Source organism: Phalaenopsis equestris, unplaced genomic scaffold, assembly GCF_001263595.1.
Source record: "Phalaenopsis equestris unplaced genomic scaffold, ASM126359v1 Scaffold000210, whole genome shotgun sequence".
Lineage (NCBI taxonomy): Eukaryota > Viridiplantae > Streptophyta > Magnoliopsida > Asparagales > Orchidaceae > Phalaenopsis > Phalaenopsis equestris.
This window is the reverse complement of record NW_018164652.1, coordinates 491,639-512,380: the sequence shown is the minus strand read 5'-3', so window position 1 is coordinate 512,380 and position 20,742 is coordinate 491,639. Positions and strand designations below refer to the sequence as shown.

At 35.9% G+C, this 20,742-nt stretch overlaps 1 protein-coding gene across 1 annotated transcript in view; it reads right to left on the bottom strand.

The window, feature by feature from the left end:
• Positions 1-20,742, bottom strand: part of LOC110023086 (protein PGR-like) — a 44,861-nt gene that overhangs the window by 23,655 nt on the left and 464 nt on the right. Inside the window, exon 2 of the mRNA XM_020722310.1 lies at positions 20,603-20,716. Within this exon, the coding sequence (XP_020577969.1) occupies positions 20,603-20,716 (114 nt within the window). The remainder of the gene's footprint in view (positions 1-20,602; positions 20,717-20,742) is intronic.

The following is a 20,742-nucleotide window of genomic DNA, read 5'->3' as shown; positions in this document are numbered from 1 at the left end:
CCATAGTAGACCTGCCTGACATAAATCCAAATTGATTATGAGAAATCTTTGTAATGCGTCTTAACCTATGTTCAATTACCCTCTCCCATAACTTTAAAGTATGACATATCAACTTAATTTCTCTATAATTTGCACACTCTTGTGTGTCCCCTTTATTCTTATAAATGAGGATCAAAATACTCTTCCTCCAGTCTTCAGGCATCTTTTTAGTTTTTAAAATAATATTAAAGAGTTTAGTAAGCCAAGAAACTCTCAAATCTCCTAAATATTTCCACACTTCAATTAGGATATCATTAAGTCCTACAGACTTTCCACTTTCCACCCTTGGTATTCTTTAAAGCCTCCTCAAAAAATAGAATTCTTATTTTCTTCAGGATCAGGTTTTTGGTGATGTTGCAAAGTAGGAAAAATAAGTGAAGAATATAATTGCATACATTGTTATATTGTTGTATAAGAACAGTCGGGATCGGTAATACAAAAAAAAAAAAAATTAAGAGGATTTGGAGTCAAATTGGAGTAATAATGTTTGATGGGTGCTTAGACCAAAAAAGATAATAATAATAATAATAATAATAACTTGATAAACATTCTAATAAATAATTCATATGGCATTGTATTTTAAAAGTTTGTAAAAGCATCTGATCAAGGAAGAACGTATAGTACTTTTTGAACTGTTTGATAGAGTGATATAATAGATTGGAGAATATTAGGTGATCCAGATTATGACAGATAATGTTAGTGCTAATACGACAACTGGAAATAGGTTGTTGGAGAAGAGAAAGCATTTATACTAAATAATTTGTGCTACACACTGCATAGACTTAATATGAAAGAAGATTGGTGAATTGCCCTAACATAAAAATGGCTTGATTAAAATCAGGAAGATTAGTAAATTCATTTACAACCATTTTTAGGTATTATCTTTGGGGAGATAGTTTTCTAAGAAAGAGCACATGTGCCCTGCTACAACAAAATTTTTTAGTGTTTTTGACTCTACAAAATATGTTGGATGATAGGCAACCATTGGAGATAATATTCACGACCACTAATTGGCTTAACTATGCATAGGGAAGAAAATTTGAGGGAGAAAAAAAATGAAATTATTTGAGACGAAAAATTTTGGTTTAATGTCATATATGTAATAATACCCACAAGGTCATTAATTTAAATTCCAAGTATAGTGGATGCAGAGAAAAAGCTAGCTATAGTTCATATTTACAACACAATTAAAGACAACAAAGAGTTAATAGCTCATAACCTATGAGCACAAAAGGCCGGTTATAGGGAGATTTGGAAAATCACTGATGAAAATTGAGAGTGTCAGCTCAACATCATTTATGTGTTGAATATTACCGCAACCCTCAATTTTAATATATGTTAAGATCAAGCTCACAATCCCTGAGATTAGGTTGAGGTTATATCATTGTATGAATAAATTAATTGCTAACACACCTGAGAGGGCAAGTACTGATATACAGCTTACTCTATTTAAGAATAAGAAATATTTCTTTGGACTACAAGAAGTAAAATATATTGTTACAAAACATTCTTCAAGCAATTTTTAATATTTAATGTGTTTATTGAAATAAGGATTAAGTATCTAAATAATAATTTTTTATTTCTAGTTACACAATTTTCTTTCAAATAGTTAAGTGATGGACCCAATTTAGTGATGCTACTCCAAAGCTATAAAATTTTGCTATTAAAATAATAGAACTTACATGCTAACACCAAGATATGAGTGTAATTGGAGCATATATAATTAAATTCACACAAAAAAGAAAAATTGTTTGACAATATTAATAATGAATTCATGGTGTAGATTATGTATATTGAAGAATGTGAGGATCCTCAACTATATAAAGATATGTCATCAGAAAATGAGTGAATTATAGATGATAATAATAGGGTCACACCATTTGAGTTACAATAAAAAGATTTGAATATTGACTTCATTGATGGAAATAGAAAAACAAACTACCCCATCGAGCACTAGACACCAGGAGATAAAAAAGAAAAAAAAATTTTCAAATTTAAGTATTAAACATTATCTTAAAAATTGATTAATATAATATTTATTGATAATCATTTATTACTTGGTAAGGAAGAAAAAGCGAGAACTTAGACTCAACAGAAGAAGAGATAGTAAGGAAAGCTATACATTATAATGATGACCTTAACAGAGACCCTTTGAGTGATGAGAAAACTGAAAGCTTTTAATTATTTATTATTTAAATGTATGAATGTTATTAGTTTGGATTATAAGTGAAAGAAATATATTATGTACTGTTACTTTAATAACTTATGCTATTTTTATTTCATGTTTTATGTTAGTTTGATAAGTTGATGTTTGCATAATACTTTTTATTTATGGAAGTTGTTGCAGTCTCTTCCTTGCACTTCTCGTCAACTCCTCGTCAATGATTATACCTCACATGCAGCTAAGTTGCAACAATAATAAGTCCAAGGGAAGGGTGGTCATCACAGGGACCTAGTCAGGAGCCCTTGAGATGAAAAAGGTGAATGGATCAATCGAAAGAGTAATTGGCCAACACATAAGCAAAACTATGGGATCCACTTCTAGATCTTCAGAAAGAGTAAATTTTGGACTAATTGAAGACATATCACACATAAATATTCTAAAAAAAAATTATCAACAAATAAGTTACATAATAAAGAAATTAATAAAGCACCATGGCATCTAGAGTAACAAATATCCTGACATGCAGTGTTTGTCACGAACCAACCTGAGGCTTGAAATTTTTAAGGTAAAAATAGACGTTGAATGGTGGTGGATATCAAACTTTTTTACTTTCATTTTTTATAACTAAATATTAATCATATAAAAATAAATAAAATAACAACTACATAAAAAAAAAATAGTTAAATTTACCTTATTTCAGGTTGTCAATGTCTTCTATAAATATTTTATCTATTACTCATATTTACTCAAAAGTATAAACCTAAAAAGTTAATTTAAAATAACAGTTAACTACAAAGACTATTGAGTATTCCTACTTCTAAAGTACAGTAACATAATAGGAAAGAAATAATATGCATGCTTGGCTTGTTAAACATAAAGTAAATCAACATTAAGAACATTTGAAAATTTATGCTCTTTAATATGATCATTTAAAGTAATTCTAAACATTATTTATGTCTTATTGTATTGTTTATATATACAGTTAAATTTATCTTATTTTAGCTTGTCTGCGTCTTTTATGAATATTTCATCCTCTATTACTCATATTTACACAAAAGTTTAAACTTACAAAATTAATTTAAAATAACATCAACTTACAAAAGCCAGTGAGTACTTCTACTTCTAATTTATAGTAACATAATAAAAAAAAGTGATATGCATGCTAGTTAAACATAAAATAAATCAACATAAGAATATTTGACGGTATATAAGTTTTAATACAAACATTCATGTTAATTCTAAACATTAGTTATGTCTTACTACATTGTTTACATATCTATATCCTTTTAATCTGCATCGTCAAAAATTATACCAATTATGACATATTAATATTAATAATGCTTTCATTTAAGTGCATGTGTATTTTAACGTCCTTTGAAAGTACTATAGGGGGCTAAACTTCACCATGGTCAACATGCACGGGCAAACAACCTATAAAACCAATATTATTTATATGCTCATCTTATTCAAATCATTATACTATATATATAGATATATCATTAACTAATGAATGATAGTGAGTATTAATGCAGACGTATAACTTTCAGGACAATATGACTAATAACAAAAAGTATATAAATAAGCATAAAATCATGCAAATTAATTTATATGTATCAGTAACTATCAATATAATTAGTTGAGAAGAAATAAAAGTGCTACCATAGATTAAAAAGTAAGAGTAATCGCCTGAGCTTCAAATAATTTGCATTCAACTTTATATCATTCACTCCCATTAAATTGAAAAACATATAATCATACACATGGATCCCATGTTAAATTACTTCATTTAAATCACGCACTTTTATCTCCTCTCCCGATTATGTTATAATTTTATTTGATAAACTTTATTTAGTGTTCGATATTGTGTATGATATTTGAATTTCTATTTTCGATCTTTATACAAAATTTTAACTAAATTATCTAAATTAATAATAAGTTTAGCTGTTAAAAGAATATTTATTTAGCAAATAAGTAAAAAACATCTAATTTTCATAATTAAAATCTTACATAATTTTTTTTGTTTAAGGAGAAATTATACTTTCCTACAACTCTTCGTTTTAAGCCCAAATGCTTGAACTGTTCAAGCCTAAGTGCATTCGGGTCCCTTGTGATGAACTTAAGTCCTCTTGGGCATGCGTAATTGCTACCATATGTTGTCCCGCATTCAGCTCCCTCGCGTTGAGCTCTACTTCATTCGAGCTCACATAATAAATCTTGCACATAGCCCGTACATAAAAATCACTCCTACAACGCTTCGCCAAAATCTTTATGCACTCTTCTGATTGTTCCTTCATTCCTTTCTTGGATTTGATCATCACACCAACCACCATGATGGCAAGTATCCTCAACAACCTGAGCAATTGCTAGCTAGGGCATGTTGACCTCATTTTGAGGTCATTACTCTTTTTCAACAACCTGAGCAATTGCTAGCTAGGGAATGTTGACCTCATTTTGAGGTCATTACTCTTTTTCCTTAGAAACCTATGATCTAGCTCTAGGGGTTCCTATTGACTATCTTAGAAAACTAGTATTGAAATCTATTCCGTTAGAAATTCCAGCCACTTCCTATTTCTCTTGTGATGTCTCGCATTGATGATCTCAAAACCATCGTCGTTTGGTCGAGTGGTTAAGGACTATCATGTAGAGATTCAATGAGAAGTTCCCAATAGGATCTCAAGTAATAGGAAAACCTCTTCAGGATTTCATCATCACTCACACAAAATGCACAAAATTAACTGAGTTGTGCAATCTCGAACTAAAATTGAGCTTAAAGGATGGGTAAAAATGCAAACTTCTTCGGACGACCTCCAATGACGAAATGGATTGCGTCAACGCGTTCGAGACACTAATTTTAGCTAGGAAAGACACTCATATTGTCATAATTCTGCGCACGAGCAAATTGCACCCAAATCGATTAATTTGTCAAAACGACCTCCGACGACAAAACGGACTGCGCCAACGTGTCCGGAAAGCCAAAATTACCTAAAAAAATATTCAATTTTCTACAATCTAACGCATGAATGAAAGTGCATAAATCAAATTTTATTTTTGAAATATTAAATATTTTTATATTTATATCATTATTTATAATAAATTTTTTTAATCTTAAACCTTATTTCCCCTTTTCCCGCACACTTAAACCCTTCGTTCGACCCCTGCGGCTTTGTCAGGTATTTGTTTCGCTGATCAGGTATTTGATTCGCCCTCTCTGTGTGCCCTAGCTCCCGTAAACGATCCACGCGGCGATATCCCTCTCTTGACTCTTCTTCTTCCTCGCGTGGGCGCTCGACCTCTCGACTCTCCAATCGTGGGAGCTCAGCTGGCCGACCCTTCTTCTCGAGGCTTTATTGTCTACTCCTTTATGGTGACGATTCACTCCCGTTATTTGATTCGACCACCAGTGAGGCTGGTAGGTGACTGTCTCCCTCTCATCTCTGCCTATAAAAAAACTTCCAAGAGTACTGTTTTGGGTTGTTGAATTTTTTAAGAGGGAAAGGAAGGCTGAGATTGTTTTGCTAGTTGTTGTTTAAGGCTCTTAAAGGAAGGCTCTGCCGAAATTCCTTCTTGGCTAGGTTCTTGTGTGCTGAAGTGTTCGTTGGCTGCTGTTTTTTGAAGCTTTTAGGAGGAAGGTTTCTATAGGAGGTGTTTTCTTGAATCTGTCTTACAGTTTTTGCTTTAAGTTTACGTGAAGAGGTATTTCTCTTCTTTCCTCTAATCTGCACCATTTCGGATGACATCTAAAAGAATTTCTTTTCTCTTCTAAAGCATGTAGAAGCAAGATTTGGGCTTGTTTTGAGGTTTAAGCATGAATAGTACTTGGAAAACATTAAAATGGAGCATAATATGGCTGCTTTCTTTTCTTTTTCTGCTCAAGATACATGATGAATAATATTTCTTTTTGGAAAGTTTTAGTTGTTATTCTATGGAATGCATTTGCAAGGTTGGAGCTTTTTTATATATATATATATATATCCAAGTGGATGTTAGAATTAGTTTCAATACTAGATAATATGTTGACATTAGGAATCCGTTTATGCTTATTCGTTCCCTGTTACGTATTACTATTTGGAACATGTACTGGATGCAATAATTTGAAATATAAGGCTTCAAGAGATTTGATTTTGATAGCCCTGTTTTGACCATTTGTTGGGTTCGATTTTGACTCATTTAAGATGGATTCTTGTTGGAAGTATTTTTTTTCTATTCTTCCCATTTTGTTGGGTTCAGTTTTTTATTTTTTTTTTTGAATGGATTCATGCTGGAAACTATCTTGACTCATCTGCTGGGACTCGGTTTTAGTTCTTTTGGAATAGATAAATGTTGCAAGTATTTTTTTTTTCTGTTCTACCATTTGATTGGGTTCGATTCTAGCTCTTTTGGAGTTGAATTATAGCTGGAGGTATTCTTTTTGTTTTTTTTTTTTTTGCTCCTCTGTTAGGCTTACGTTTACCTGTTACTGTTAGTTTGTTTTGCCTCTTTGTTGAGCTCAGATGTTCCTGTTCCTGTTTTGTATCCTTGTCTTGCCCTTCTTGTTGGGCTCGGTTTACCCACTGGGCTCAGATTGCCCCTGTATTGAACTTGGTTTGCCCCTTTGTTGGGCTCGATTTGGTTGGAAGCTCTTCATATAATGTTCCTCCTGAGATTTTTATTGGTAATCAAGTTTGTCATCCCAAAATTCATGATTTCAATATCTACTTCTATATGAGAATGTTTAATATAAGTTTTGGGAATGTTTAATATAAGTGGATTAATTCACTATCATGCCTTGCTCAATAAAATGGCTTCAATCTAGATAGTTTACTTGAGTTTGTTCATTAACTCTCTTATGTATATCAAAGGAGTACAATGGTGATATTTGTGGTGGTTTTCCCTTTGCTGTGAAGCTGGTTTAGTGGTTTTTGGTCTGCTGCCCCTACCCGTGAGCATCCTAGTTGGTTTCCTTTTGCCCTGTTTGGTTGTTCTCTGCTGCCCCTGACTGTGAGCCTTCACCTGTAGCTCTTTTATGTTAAATATAGTTGGTTTGGGGCTTGGTTTTCTCCTTACTGCCTCTGGCCGTGAGTCTTACTGTCGTGGTTCCTTGGTTTGTGACATGGTTGGTTTGGGCTTAACTTTCTCCTTGTCGTCTCTACCCATGAGCTTTTGTCCTATTTCTTGTCCTAAATTGTGGGCTTATGTTGGAGTTTGGTTGTGCATTTCCTGGCTTCTACCTGTGGGCTTGTTATGAATCGGTTGTCCCTTTTCTTAGCCTTACCCGTGAGCCCCTATCCTCTTTCCTGCTTTTACCCGTGAGCCTGTTGAGGATTATCCAGGTTCATTTTGCCCCAGCCGTGAGCACTTCTATATTTTCTAAATTGGTGTTACATTTATACAATTGTGAAAATCTTTTAACAATGGGTGAAATTGAATGGATTTGATATTGGCAGGATCTTTTTTTTTTTTTGCAAGTTTGCAAGACCAGAAGGTTGCTCTCTATGGATTATTCTTCTTTATTTTATGAATTATGAAAGGCTCTTATAATTTCATTTCGGGAAATCATAAAGTTGATATAAATTGGATTCATGAAAGGATTAGAAAATTCATAAAATTGTCATTTGGAAAGGATACCCTTCTTGGTTTCAGATCTTTTCGTCACAGTTTTTAGGGTTGATTCACCCTTCATCCTTTCGATCTTTTGGGTGGATCAGTTCCTCCTCTCTCTCATCCTCATTTTTATTCTTTTTTTTCTTGCTTCTTGGTTCGGTTTTCAGTGCTTATGTCTAACACATAAATGCTCATATATAGTCTTTTGCTATATATGAAACCATCAATCAATGTCTCAAGTAGGTCGGTTTTGTTTTGGGACTTAGGGCAATTATGATTAAAACACGTCGGTGGTAGAGCAGAATGATATTCCATCCCACGACATCAGGACCCAATCCTGGGACCTGATAAACTGAAGGATGATAGTATCATTCACCGACACAAGACTAGCAGGGGACCCGTACCTTCTTAGGTTGTTGGCGGTCCTACGCCCGACGGCGTGATCGACTCATGGACAACTATACTTTTCAAAAACATGATAAGAACAGATACAATATTTATAAAAATATTTTTACTACGAAATTGATACAACTTCCTTTTTGTATGCCTGAAATTCATGTGCGTGCTAAAATATAAATTTTAAATGTGTTACAACTTGGTTGTTCACTTGTTGGTTATCGGTACTGGGTTAAAAAATACTCTCCTAAGTTAGGTTTAGTAGGGCACTCTTTTAGTTGAGTGGTGGGTTCTATACATCCGGGTGACTGATAGTAGTCTTCGACGTCCCTCGAGTACAAATATATTATATTTGAGTCTAGCCCCGACCCAAGTGCTTGCGATCCCCCCTTTTCATATTTTTCGTATGTTTTATTAGAATTTTTGGGGAAAGCACTCGTGACCCTTTTTTCCGGGATCTTCCCGAGATTTTGATAATTTTCTTGAAATTGTCATTTGTCGATTTTTTTCTAGTTTTCCGGCGTGGGTCATTTGTCGATTTTCTCGAGTTTTCTAAGCAATGTTTCTTTTATTTATACAGTAAATACTAACTCGCTTAAAGAAGTAACAGGCCTCCCAGATATACAGGTTGAATTTACATCACAACATTTTACTTCACAGCATACTGTATTGTTCTTCTTCTTTACTATACATTCTATTGTTCTTTTCTTTTATACTGCATGTTTTATTGTTCTTATACACACTATACACACTATACCTTACACACTATACCTTAGAATAGAAGACCAGTAGTTGGTTTCATAGGAGGTATCCGACAACAGATCGTTTACTAAACAATTGCATCTACCTTTAAAATTAACATCGAATTCGAAGGTGCTACGACAGGGAGCTCGGAGCGAACACCGTGGGCAGCATGACGAGGAACAATTTCGAGATGGATCTGCAACATCAAAACAAATTCATATCACTAAGTATTTTCCTTAGTTTAAATAACTCATAGGATTTCAAAGTGGTTTGCCTAGTGCAGCGTAAACCCTCACATATCACATTTAGGCTTTTGCACAACCCTGTTGTGCAATTATAAGTCATAACACTTTAGGATTCCGATGTTACTGTACGGTACGGTGTAAATCCTCCAATCTTTTTAGGTTATTTGCACGATCAGATATCGTGCGAACATAAATCATAATTATAAATAAATTGCAGGATTAAACATTAAATAATATTATTTCAAAGACATAAAGCCAAACAATAAGATAGTTGGGAAATCACCAGGGCTTTTCCTGGATCTGTGATATCCCCTACTCTTCATTCCTTTGGATTTCTTAAAATAATTGTTCCTGTTTGAGTCACTCCCATTTGATTTTCTCATGTTCAATCGTGGAAACTTAAACTTTGAAATCTTAAAGGTAGAACCACCGATCTTAATCGAGAGTTTTTTTAAGTGATACCGATCATTTGAGATGTAATTAACTATAGGGGTTTGACTCTATAGGAAACTTGGAACCCAGATAAAATAAATCTTATCTAATCCTTATATCAGGTAGGGGAATTTGTTGGTCTCATATAAAAAAATTTCGCAGACCAAACGAATGTCACAAATTTTTTAGTTTAGGTGATTGAGTCTACTACAAGTGTATGTTTATTATTCGGGATAAGTATGTTACTTGTGGCATTGCGCTCAATCATCCAAATTATCCAATATGTGAGATTCATTTGGTCTCATCTCTTTTCAAAAATTAAAAATATAACTTTAAAAAATCAAAATCACATATTTATATTTAAACTATTTTCATATCTACAAAATTATCTCTTTTCCAAAATCAAAACTAGAAAATTAAAACGGCCAACATGGCACAAAAAGATTGCAATCCAAGCCTTGTGTTGTTGCTCCTGCTCACGATCGATCGACCCATTGGAGCAGCCATATTGTTCCACTCAATCGCTGCTTGCGCTTTCTCCCTGCTTTAGCTCATATGCGTGGTTGTTATCCACTTCGCCTGAGGCTTCAACACTCTCTCCAATCTCCATCTTCTCACTGCTCATAGTCTCAAATTCTAGTTTCACTAAAGAGGTTTGCTTCTTCGAACCCGTTCGAAAACGAAGTACTCTCTTCCAAATGCTTTCTTCCTTATCTCCTCTTAAAAGCTAGCATCAAAGTGCAACGTTAACGTTATCAGGGATTAACATCTGAATTAAAAACCGAGGCATTATAGTGCCAACCCCTTAAGGCTAAGATAAGTGGCGTACTCATCCATGCCTAAGGTGAGGGCTTCAATCTTTTCTTTGGGAAGGGGACAAATCTCATCAACACCAACAAACCAATCCCCAACCTCACAAATAATACTTCTCCTTTGAAAACATGACATTATTCTCCAGCCCATTTATGCACGTGAAAGAAGCAAATCTGGAATTAACCATTATTAAAGGCTTCACAACAAAGAGGTCGTGAAAGAAGGTGATGCTTCACTAGATGCTTCCTTTCTCATATAAGAAATCGATGCAATTAAACTCTTATTGTGTAGAAACCTTGAGCTCATAGAAATTTAGTATCACTATGATCTCCTGCATAAAGGTAATCACAAGCTAAGTTGAAACTAATCCATGTAGAAGCACAACTCATCATCATAAAAGATGTTGGGGAACTTGTCTTCCCACGGAGAATACACTTGGAAATTTTTATCCTTAAAATAGTAATTCTTATGCACAATATAGCAAATAGCAAAGTAACAATTGAACAATGTGAGCGCACGCCCTCTTAAAATGCTTTTACACGTTTCATCAAATATAGCATCATGAGTTGGAGGGAGTGCTAATGAAAGTCAAGAATGCATGAGTGAAGAGAGATTCACAAAAAGAAAATGTATATAGGATCAATATAGAGCTAAAGAGTATTTATTGCAGGAGGAAGCAAACTTTGAAGCAATTATCACATCCACCATAAATGTCCAGATTTGGGTCAAATCTCTCCTCATCATTACAATTGCAATTGCCAACTCGCATGTCAAAAAAGATACAAAGAGATGAACAGGAGTAAAGAAAAGAACAAAATAAAATTTAAGTACAACATCATGCAAATCACACAATCTTGATATTGCCAACACAATAAGAGATTCAAATTAAAGTACGAGCAATAAGTTATAGTTTCTACTGAAAAAAATTATAAGCTAAATCTAATAATACATTAGAAGAAAGAACTTCAATCTTTACCAATAACTATAAAATGAACTGATTTCTAACCAAAAATCCACTCAACTCCATGAACTTATAAGTAGCTATGGACTAGGCAATGAAATCTGGGATTTTTTACTAGATGAAGACAATAAACTCATATAAGGGTAGTGGAAAAGTATATCCCTTCCTCCAAAGGAGTGAGTATTCTCTTTCTTTCCTTAATACTAACAATGTCATAAGTGAGTTAAGTACATAAGTTCCCACATGGAAGTCAAGGAGAGCCTAAATTTAGCAATTTCAGCCATTGGACTCTCTAGCATGTGGAGAGACAGAGCAAATTTTAGGAGCTGTTGGAGGATTAAGTCATGAGTTTCCTGTAATTGTTCTCGAGAGGCAAGAATTGCGGATAATTCACTCTCAAAAATCACACTCACGACACAGCCAAATAGGTCTCTCCAAGAATCTCAACATGTAGTCCCTCATATCCAGGATGCCTTATTGAAGTCTCCCCACCTGTATTCATTGAAAAATCAAGAAGAAAAAGCTCACTACTTCAAAAAATATCAAAAGAGCCCTCAACAAGCGTCAGCTATAAATCATTTATTCAACAGCGGGAGAGGTCAAACTTATGATAGTTGAGCCCTTTCACTTTGTTATTTAGTAATCAAAAAGCTCATTCAAAATCAAATGTATCATCAGTTCACTTGAAGTGGTCAATATAAAACTCTTTAAAATAAACTGACCGGTTTTACGTGCAGAGGCACCTCATTGCTGCTCTCTCCGACAGTGTCCGAAACTCACTAGTCCCACATATAAGTAAAATAAAATTTTGCATAAACTAAAATATTCTACTTTATTGTAGTTTTATGCTTTTCATAAAATAGAATTATCTGAACCGTAGCCACAGGTTCGACAGTTCGACTCTCGACAGGAATGGTAGAAGTGGAATTGTCATAAAACATCTAGTCAGAGGATCACTGAAAGAGTTCAAGATTATAATTGGCACACACCTCACCAACTTCTTCGCCCGCACACACCTCACCAACTTCTTCGCCCCAACGCCTATTCTTTCTTGTGGAGAATACTCCAACGCAACTCATGGTTAGCAAAATTCATATATTTTGTTGGGGAGACTCAACCATCATAAGCAAACAAAGTTGGCCCCACCAAACAAAAAGGAAGTTAAAAACATAAGCTTTGAAAGAAAAAAGTCCACTCATATTTATAGATGATCATAATCACTATAGTAAATGAAAGTCACAGTAACTTCATTGTTAAAGTAGTAAACAAAACACAAATAATAGACATGAGTGTTGAAGAACAGAATGAACACCCAAATATACAGTTCAGGGTAAAAATGAGCAGACCAAATAAAAAAAGCCCCGAAAAAGACAAATGCTCTCAAATTCACTTGCCCGGTTTAGAGCATCAAACTCAAGAGAGTGCTCACCTAATTTAGAGGACTCAAGCTTAGAGGGGCGCACTAGCCCAGCTCAAATAAGTTAAGTTTAGAAGAACGCTTTCACAATTTAGATCCAAGTTCGGGTGGTAATTGCCCAAAGGCGCTAGCTCAGTCCAAAGAACATTGACCTGCCATAAGGCACTCACCTAGGGGCTTGAAGGAAATCTGTCTATCAAGAAAGATAAATTTCTCCAGTCAGCAAGAACTTCAAAATACTCAATCAAGGTAGCAATTTATGTATATTCTGATCACTATTTCAACATATTTGTAAAAGATATGTTATGTATTTAATCATTAGATTCAAATATAGTCTCTCTTGTAACACACCAAAATCCTATAATATGGGGTTAAAAGGTCGCATCATGATTCAAGATCTCACACTGTATATTTTATAGTGAAGTAATAAAATTCCTCAATGTTTTTCTTTCTAGCTCTATTTTCTTCTACTTTATCCTTACCAAGGATTCCATGAGTAGGGTTTAGGCATCTCTACAAATGGATTTAGATCCAACAAAAAAAAGTATCGATTAGTGGAAAAATTACAAATTGAGCCATATCCTAATTAATTCCTTAACTGGATCAATTTTTTTTCTTTTACTTGTGTTCATTTCTCTGCCGAACAATTTGAAAAAAAAAAAACAAAGTTTCTTATATTTATCAAACTCAATGAAAATATATGAAATGGAAATGAGCGGTGTGATTTTAAAGAATAGTAAAACATTACAGGTGTTATCAAGGTTGAATAAGCCTATTGGCATAAGCTCAATTAGCATAAAAAAAAAGCACGATACGCCATCAAAAAATTTTCATCACCCGACACGTATCTCAAGGCAATTTTTTCATCACAAAAAAATTCAAGCTTCAACTAAGAGCATCTAGAGCTCCGATTTCGGTAAACTTATATTCAAACTGACCGGCTCGATGAGACGGACCCAATGATATCAAAATTAGTTCAATCCGAGTTAAATCAAACTCCGGTCAAGTCATTAAACCACACTCAAAAATTTTTCGGACATATTTAGAAGATCAAACAAATTCCGAATCTAGCAAGCCCATAATCGAATCGAGCGTTTTGACAAGACGAATCCAACGAGCCCAAGATTGCTCAATTCCGACATTGTTAAGACACACAAATGTCCACCAAATGTCGTATGATTGAAGAAAGCTCCTGACCATTCGATGAAAGTGTCTCATACTCGCATTAATTGTACTTGAACACTATAAATAAAGTCTCACTCCTCTCATGAAGAATAGGAGAGCATGAAGCCTAAAGAAGAGCTTGAAGTTTTGAGGAGCTGAAGTTCAGCATCCCCCACTCCTCTCATGAAGGATAGGAGAGCATGAAGCCTAAAGAAGAACTTGAAGTTTTGAGGAGCTGAAGTTCAGCATCACTCCAGTCACCATCAACCACTGACGACTGTCGTCGACTACCGTCGACCGTCATCGACCACCGTCAACCGCCGGTGATCATTGTTGACCGTCGCCTACCACCACCTGCCCGTCTCCACTGATCGCTATCGGTTGTTGTCCACTTCTTACAAAAAGTTTATTCGTGTACTAACGTTGTAACTCTGAAGAGTATTCAACTCTTTCCCGTCTGAGGGACGAGAGACTGTACATGTAATATTCACTTTATAGTGGATTTCTTCAATTGGGCTACGCCCCGTGGTTTTTTCCCTTTACGAATTTTCACGTAAAAACTTCTGGTGTCACTACTGGTTGTTTTTTTTTCTTTTATCTGAGTGTGCGTTGAATTCTCATACAACGCTAAGACAAAAATTCATTACTCTGCCGCTGTGAATTTTCTAGCACACATCAGTTTGGCACCGTCTGTGGGAACTAGAGCATTCACGTCACTAAAATACTTGTAAGAATTGTTGTATTGCCACTAGGCGTAACATTGGCAACAACAGAGCATCTCGCTCCAACACCCATTATTCAAAAAGACAATCGCGGAGCCAAGATCATCAATCCTCTGCATCCTCCTACTCCATAAAGCATCGCCCTATTGAAGAAGGCGCCTTTGGTCATTCACTAGAAGAACGAGTACGTAAGATGGAGGAGTCCAACATGAGATCCTTCATCGCCTACGCAGGAAGCGACAACCGCAACCAAATGGAACTTACTTACCATCAGTTCAGCATTCAACAGAAAATGCTCCACTCATTGGGTTCTCTCCTAATGATGAAATCATACATCTGCCGAGATGAGACACAGATCTTCTCAACATTACAAGTTCCACTCATCTGTCTCAAGAAACTCACCTGGCGTCTTCCTGTCGATTCTGTTGATATCATTCGAGATGAGTTATGATGTTTGGTTTGGGAAGAGTTCCCTCCGGATAAAAGGGATCACTTAACTGCTCGCCGCAACTTCCAATAATCCTTTCATTTGGTTGATGTGGTTCTCCGACACCCTATCTCGGCATGTTTCAAACTCCTAAACATTAATGCCAATAAAGAGATAACTGACCCATACGAACACGTCCACCACTATCAAACCATCACGCACATTCACCGTTCTTCTAATCTGCTTCTCTGTCAAGTGTTTCCGGCGACTCTCAAGGGTCAAGCTCACATATGATTCTACTCTCTCTTGGGGGTACCATCAACACCTTCAATGAGCTTATCAGTTATTTGAATAGCAGTTCATAGCTAAATATAAAAATCATCAAAGATTCACCTCACTTATCGAGAGTTCGCCAGAGTGAGGGGGAATCCCTAAAAGTATACTTCCACAGGTTCTCCATTGAAACCCGCCAAATTCATGGAATGGATCCATAGTTACTGAGAGGAGTCTTACTTGGAGGGCTCCACACAGAACCTTTCAATTAATCACTGATGTGGGAGATGGTGCGCTCTTACGGTGATCTCATCCATCGCGTCGAAGCTTAAATCTCTAGAAACAAGGTCATCATTGCACACAAAAACAATCCAAGTGATTGGGGGGCAAGCGCAAGAATAACGCTGTGAATGCCGATCAAATCTCACAGCGAAAAAAGTTCGGACCACAGGGGAATCGTAAGCCAAGATCAGAAAAAAAATACACGTCACTCGACACATCACGTGTCAACATCCTAATTGCCATCAAGGATGAAGAGACTACCAAGTCGTCAAGTCTTCCCTCTTGGGCTCGATTTCAACGGGTCTGATAGCTTCTCATCGAGTCTTGTCTCTTGGGCTTTACTTTTATGGGTACAGATGGGGTTCTTGTTTATCACTTGCTCTCAAGGGGACTTTCTACACAAAAATCTTTCATAAAAAAAAAATTTCACTGAAATGATAGTTTAAAGCAACATGAAAATTTTACAAAAATAATATTAGAGTTTATAAACAAGTCTTTTACTTAAATAAGATAATTTGGAGTTGTACTTCTCATTCGATAACTCTGACGATTCTCTTCTGGTTCCCCTCACCTTGTTCTTGTGAGTAGCAACCTGGGGGACCTTGACGTATTAGTTGTTCAATTTCTTTCTTTAATTGAAAACATATTTCTGTCGAATGTCTTTTTGCACGGTGGAAATGTCAATATTGAGACTAGTTTGCACCATCTGAATTTTTTAACGGCTTTAGCCACTTGGTGGTCTCTTCATCCTTGATGGCAATTAGATGGTGGAGACTAGTCTCAATATTGACATTTCCACCGTGCAAAAAGACATTCGACAGAAATATGTTTTCAATTAAAGAAAGAAATTGAACATCTAATACGTCAAGGTCCCCCAGGTTGCTACTCACAAGAACAAGGTGAGGGGAACCAGAAGAGAATCGTCGGAGTTATCGAATGAGAAGTACAACTCCAAATTATCTTGTTTAAATAAAAGACTTGCTTATAAACTCTAATATTATTTTTGTAAAATTTTCATGTTGCTTTAAACTATCATTTCAGTGAAATTTTTTTTTTATGAAAGATTTTTGTGTAGAAAGTCCCCTTGAGAGCAAGTGATAAACAAAAACCCCATCCGTACCCATAAAAGTAAAGCCCAAGAGGCAAGACTCGATGAGAAGCTACCATACCCCTTGAAATCGAGCCCAAGAGGCAAGACTTTACGGGAAGATAAGGTACTCCTGAAAATCAAGTACAAGAAGCAATACTCAATGAAAAGCTACCATGCCCCTGAAAGTCGAGACTAAGAGGCAAAACTCGATGGAAATATCGGTACTCCTGAGAGTCAAGCCCAAGTGGCAAGATTCAATGAGAGCCTACCATGCCCCACGAAGACGAGCCCAAGAGGCAAGTCTCGATGGAAAGCTAGTAGTAGACAGGGTCCTCAATAGAAAGACTCCACGAGAGCAAGTGGTTGACAGGGTCTCCACTCAAAGACTTCAGAAGGCTATAAACCTCAGAAGACACAAATACATCAAAAGACTTCAGAAGACTAGAAACCTTAGAAGCCACAGATACATTAAAGACCTCAGAAGGCTACAAGTTTGACAAGACACGGTACATAAAAGATCTCAGAAGGCTACGAGCCTCGGAAGCTACAGGTTCATTTTAAGCTCGACGCAAGCTTCAAAAGGTATGCGATTCTTTATCTTATAAAGTGTGTGAATAAACTTTAATTGCAAAATTTCATACGAGTGATAAGCTACAACAACATCAGAAGCAATGTCAAAGACGTACAAATAAATACATTATCATCTACAAATATCACATCAGAGAATTAAAAATGCTATGAAAACCAATAAGAATTGGAATAAAGGCTACAAGAGATATCACTTCTACATAAGCATAAAAATCTCCCCCTCAAAGTACGGCGGGAGAGCTCTAGCATTTCTCCATCTCCACCAAAATGTGTTGCAGCACCAAGTAAGAAAATCCCAAGTCACATGTTGGATAGAGATGGAGATAGATTTCTTCATCTCACCGGCACGAAAGATCTCGTTGTTCTCCTGCTACGCAAAATGAAGACGACTTTCTTTTATCACAATACGAAAAAAATCATGTTGCTCGTCTGTTATGCAAGACACGGACGACTTTCCTCCTCGTTGTAACGTGAAAGAAGATCTGATTGCTCATCTGTTACGCAGAACGGTGTTCGTCACAATGTGAAAGAAGATCTTGTTGCTCGTCAGCTATGCAGGAACGGGACGACTTTCCTCTTCGTCGTAATGTTAAAGAAAATTTTGTTGCTCCTTTGCTACGCAGAACGATGACAACTTTCCTCTTGGCCGCAACACGAAAGAACTCGTTGCACACCTGATACGCAGGACGGGGACAACTTTCCATTTCATCGCAACACGAAAGAATATTTCATTGCTCGTCTGCTACGCAGGACGATGACTACTTTCCTTTTCACCACAACGTAAAAGAAGATCTCATTGATTGTCTGCTAGGCAGGACAGTGACGACTTTGCTCTTGGCCACAACAAGAAAGAAGATCGCGTTGCTCGTCTACTACGCAGAACGGGGGCTACTTTCCACTTAACCGCAACACGAAAGAAGAGATCGTTGCTCGTTTGTTACGCAGGACAGAGAAGACTTTCCTTTTAGCCGTAATGTGAAAAAAAAATCTCATTGCTTGTAAGGTACGCAGGATGGGAACGACTTTCCTCTTAGTCGCAACAATAAAGAAGATTTCGTTACTCTTCTGCTACACAAGGCGGGGACAACTTTCCTCTTGGCCACAACAAGAAAGAAAATCCTTTTGTTTGTCTACTACGCAGAACGGTGACTACTTTCCTCTTAGCCGCAACGCCAAAGATCTCGTTGCTCGTCTGCTACGTAAAATGAGAATAACTCTCTTCTTCTGGAAAATCTCGTTAGCAGAAGGCTTCGCTCTCCACTCTTCCTTTTTTTTCTCCTTCTATTTATCCACACTTGTGGTTCTTCCCGACATAGTTTATTTATATGTTTAAGAGGAGCCTTAGCATTAAAGGTAATTATTAAAAAAAGTTAAAATTAAAATCTGCATTTATTTTATCTTTCTAGCTTCTAACTTTTGGCCTTTTGGCTTCCGCCTTATGGCCTTCTAGCTTCCTCAATATAAATAAAAAAACTAAAAAAATCTTTTTAAATTATCACCTTTTAGCCTTCCAAATTCTCTTAAAAAAAAAGAAAAGGCGACTAATATAAAAAATTTAAAATTTGTATTCATTATGTTTTTCTAACTTTTAACTTTTAGCATTCCAGCTTTCGTCTTATGACTTTCCAGCTTCCTCATTTCAATAAAAAAAGACAAAATATTTTCATATACCCACCATTTAATCTTCCAAATTTCCTCAAAAAAAACATTTATCTTTTGGTGAAGGAAATTCGAATGCCGCACAAACGCAAGGAATAAATCCACCGAGACCACTAAGTTGTGCATGTTATAATTCTTATCAACATGTTTTACATAATCTTATAAATAAAGGAAAAAAGCTTGTTTGGATTACTATTAATCGCTCGGTACAACACATTATAACGCATATGTGTGCATATACTTTATTTTATATACCTCTCATCTCCACCAAACTTAATATATATATATATATATATATATAATTGTTGGGTCTAAAGGTTGTATTAATAGTGCAATCACAAAAATTAAAGTATTGTGGATATTGATATTTTCGGACAACAAAGTTGGACTCGCTCGAAAATAGGGGGCAACTGATATTCCACAAACCAATTTTTCATCATCTAACACAAATCTCGTGGCAATCTTTTGAGCAAGAAACATTCAAATTTCAAGTAAGAGTCATCCAACGCTCCAATTTTAGTAAAATTATAGTCAAACTGACCGACTCGATGAGACAGACCTAATGATATCAAAATTAGTCCAATTTGAGTCAAATCAAGTTAATAAATCACTCCAGAAAGTTTTTCGAACATATTTAGAATGTCAAATGAATATCGAATCTAGCAAGCCTATAGCCAAATCGAACGTCTCGACAAGAAGAATCCAGCGAGTCCAAAATTCCTCAATTCTGACATCGTTAAGACACTCGAATGTTCATTAAATATCGTCTGATCGAAGGAAGCTCTCCGGACTGTCCGATGAAAGTGTTTCATATTCTTGCATTGATTGCACTCAGAACACTATAAATAAAGCTTCACCCCTCTCATGAGAGATAAGAGCTTGAAGTTTTGAGGAGCTGGAGTCCAACATCACTCCAGTCACCGTCGACCAATGACGATCGTCGTCAATCACTTTCGACCGCAACCGACCGCCGTAGACCACCTCCGACTGCAGTCGACCACCGCAAACCGTCTTTTATCATCGCCTACTGGCCTCTACAAAATGCTATTGACCACCCACTTCTTACAATAAGTTTATTCGTGCGCCGGCGTTGTAACTCTGAAGAGTGTTCAGCCCTTTCTCGCCTGTGGAACCAGAGACTGTCCACGTAATATCCAGTTTATAGTGAATTTCTTCAACTAGACCAGATCCCATGATTTTTTCTCATTGTGGATTTTCTACGTACAAACTTTTGCTGCCATTACAGTTCTTTTCTTTTATCTAGGTGTGCGTTGAATTTTCGTGCAACGTTATTTTTCTAGCAGCATCAAGGTACATAAGAGCACGCATAAGAAGTTTGAAGCTTAAACAACGTTAGACTGAGCACCAGCTTGAAACAAAAATAAAAATAAAATAAGTTTTATTTTCTGTTCGATATAAGATCCCCTTCAGCATCATAACAGAAATGGCACATGAAAGGAAATACAAATCCAACTTGGAAGCAAAAAATTCAATAAAAAACAAGTCTTAAGACGGGAGTAAACAGCCCCAAAATACAATCTTCGTTAAAACATGCCCAGCAAAAGATAAGAATCAGAAAAGAGCAAAATAATAAATGGCATCTCACCAGTTACGCTGACCTCCTTCCTTAAACTCAGCATCCGTCTCTCTCTTCTTCTCCTCTCCAATCCGCGTAAGCTTCGAAGAAGTGAAAAAGAAAACCAGAAGCAGCACCGCAAATCTTCATTTCACCAACGCACAAAATCA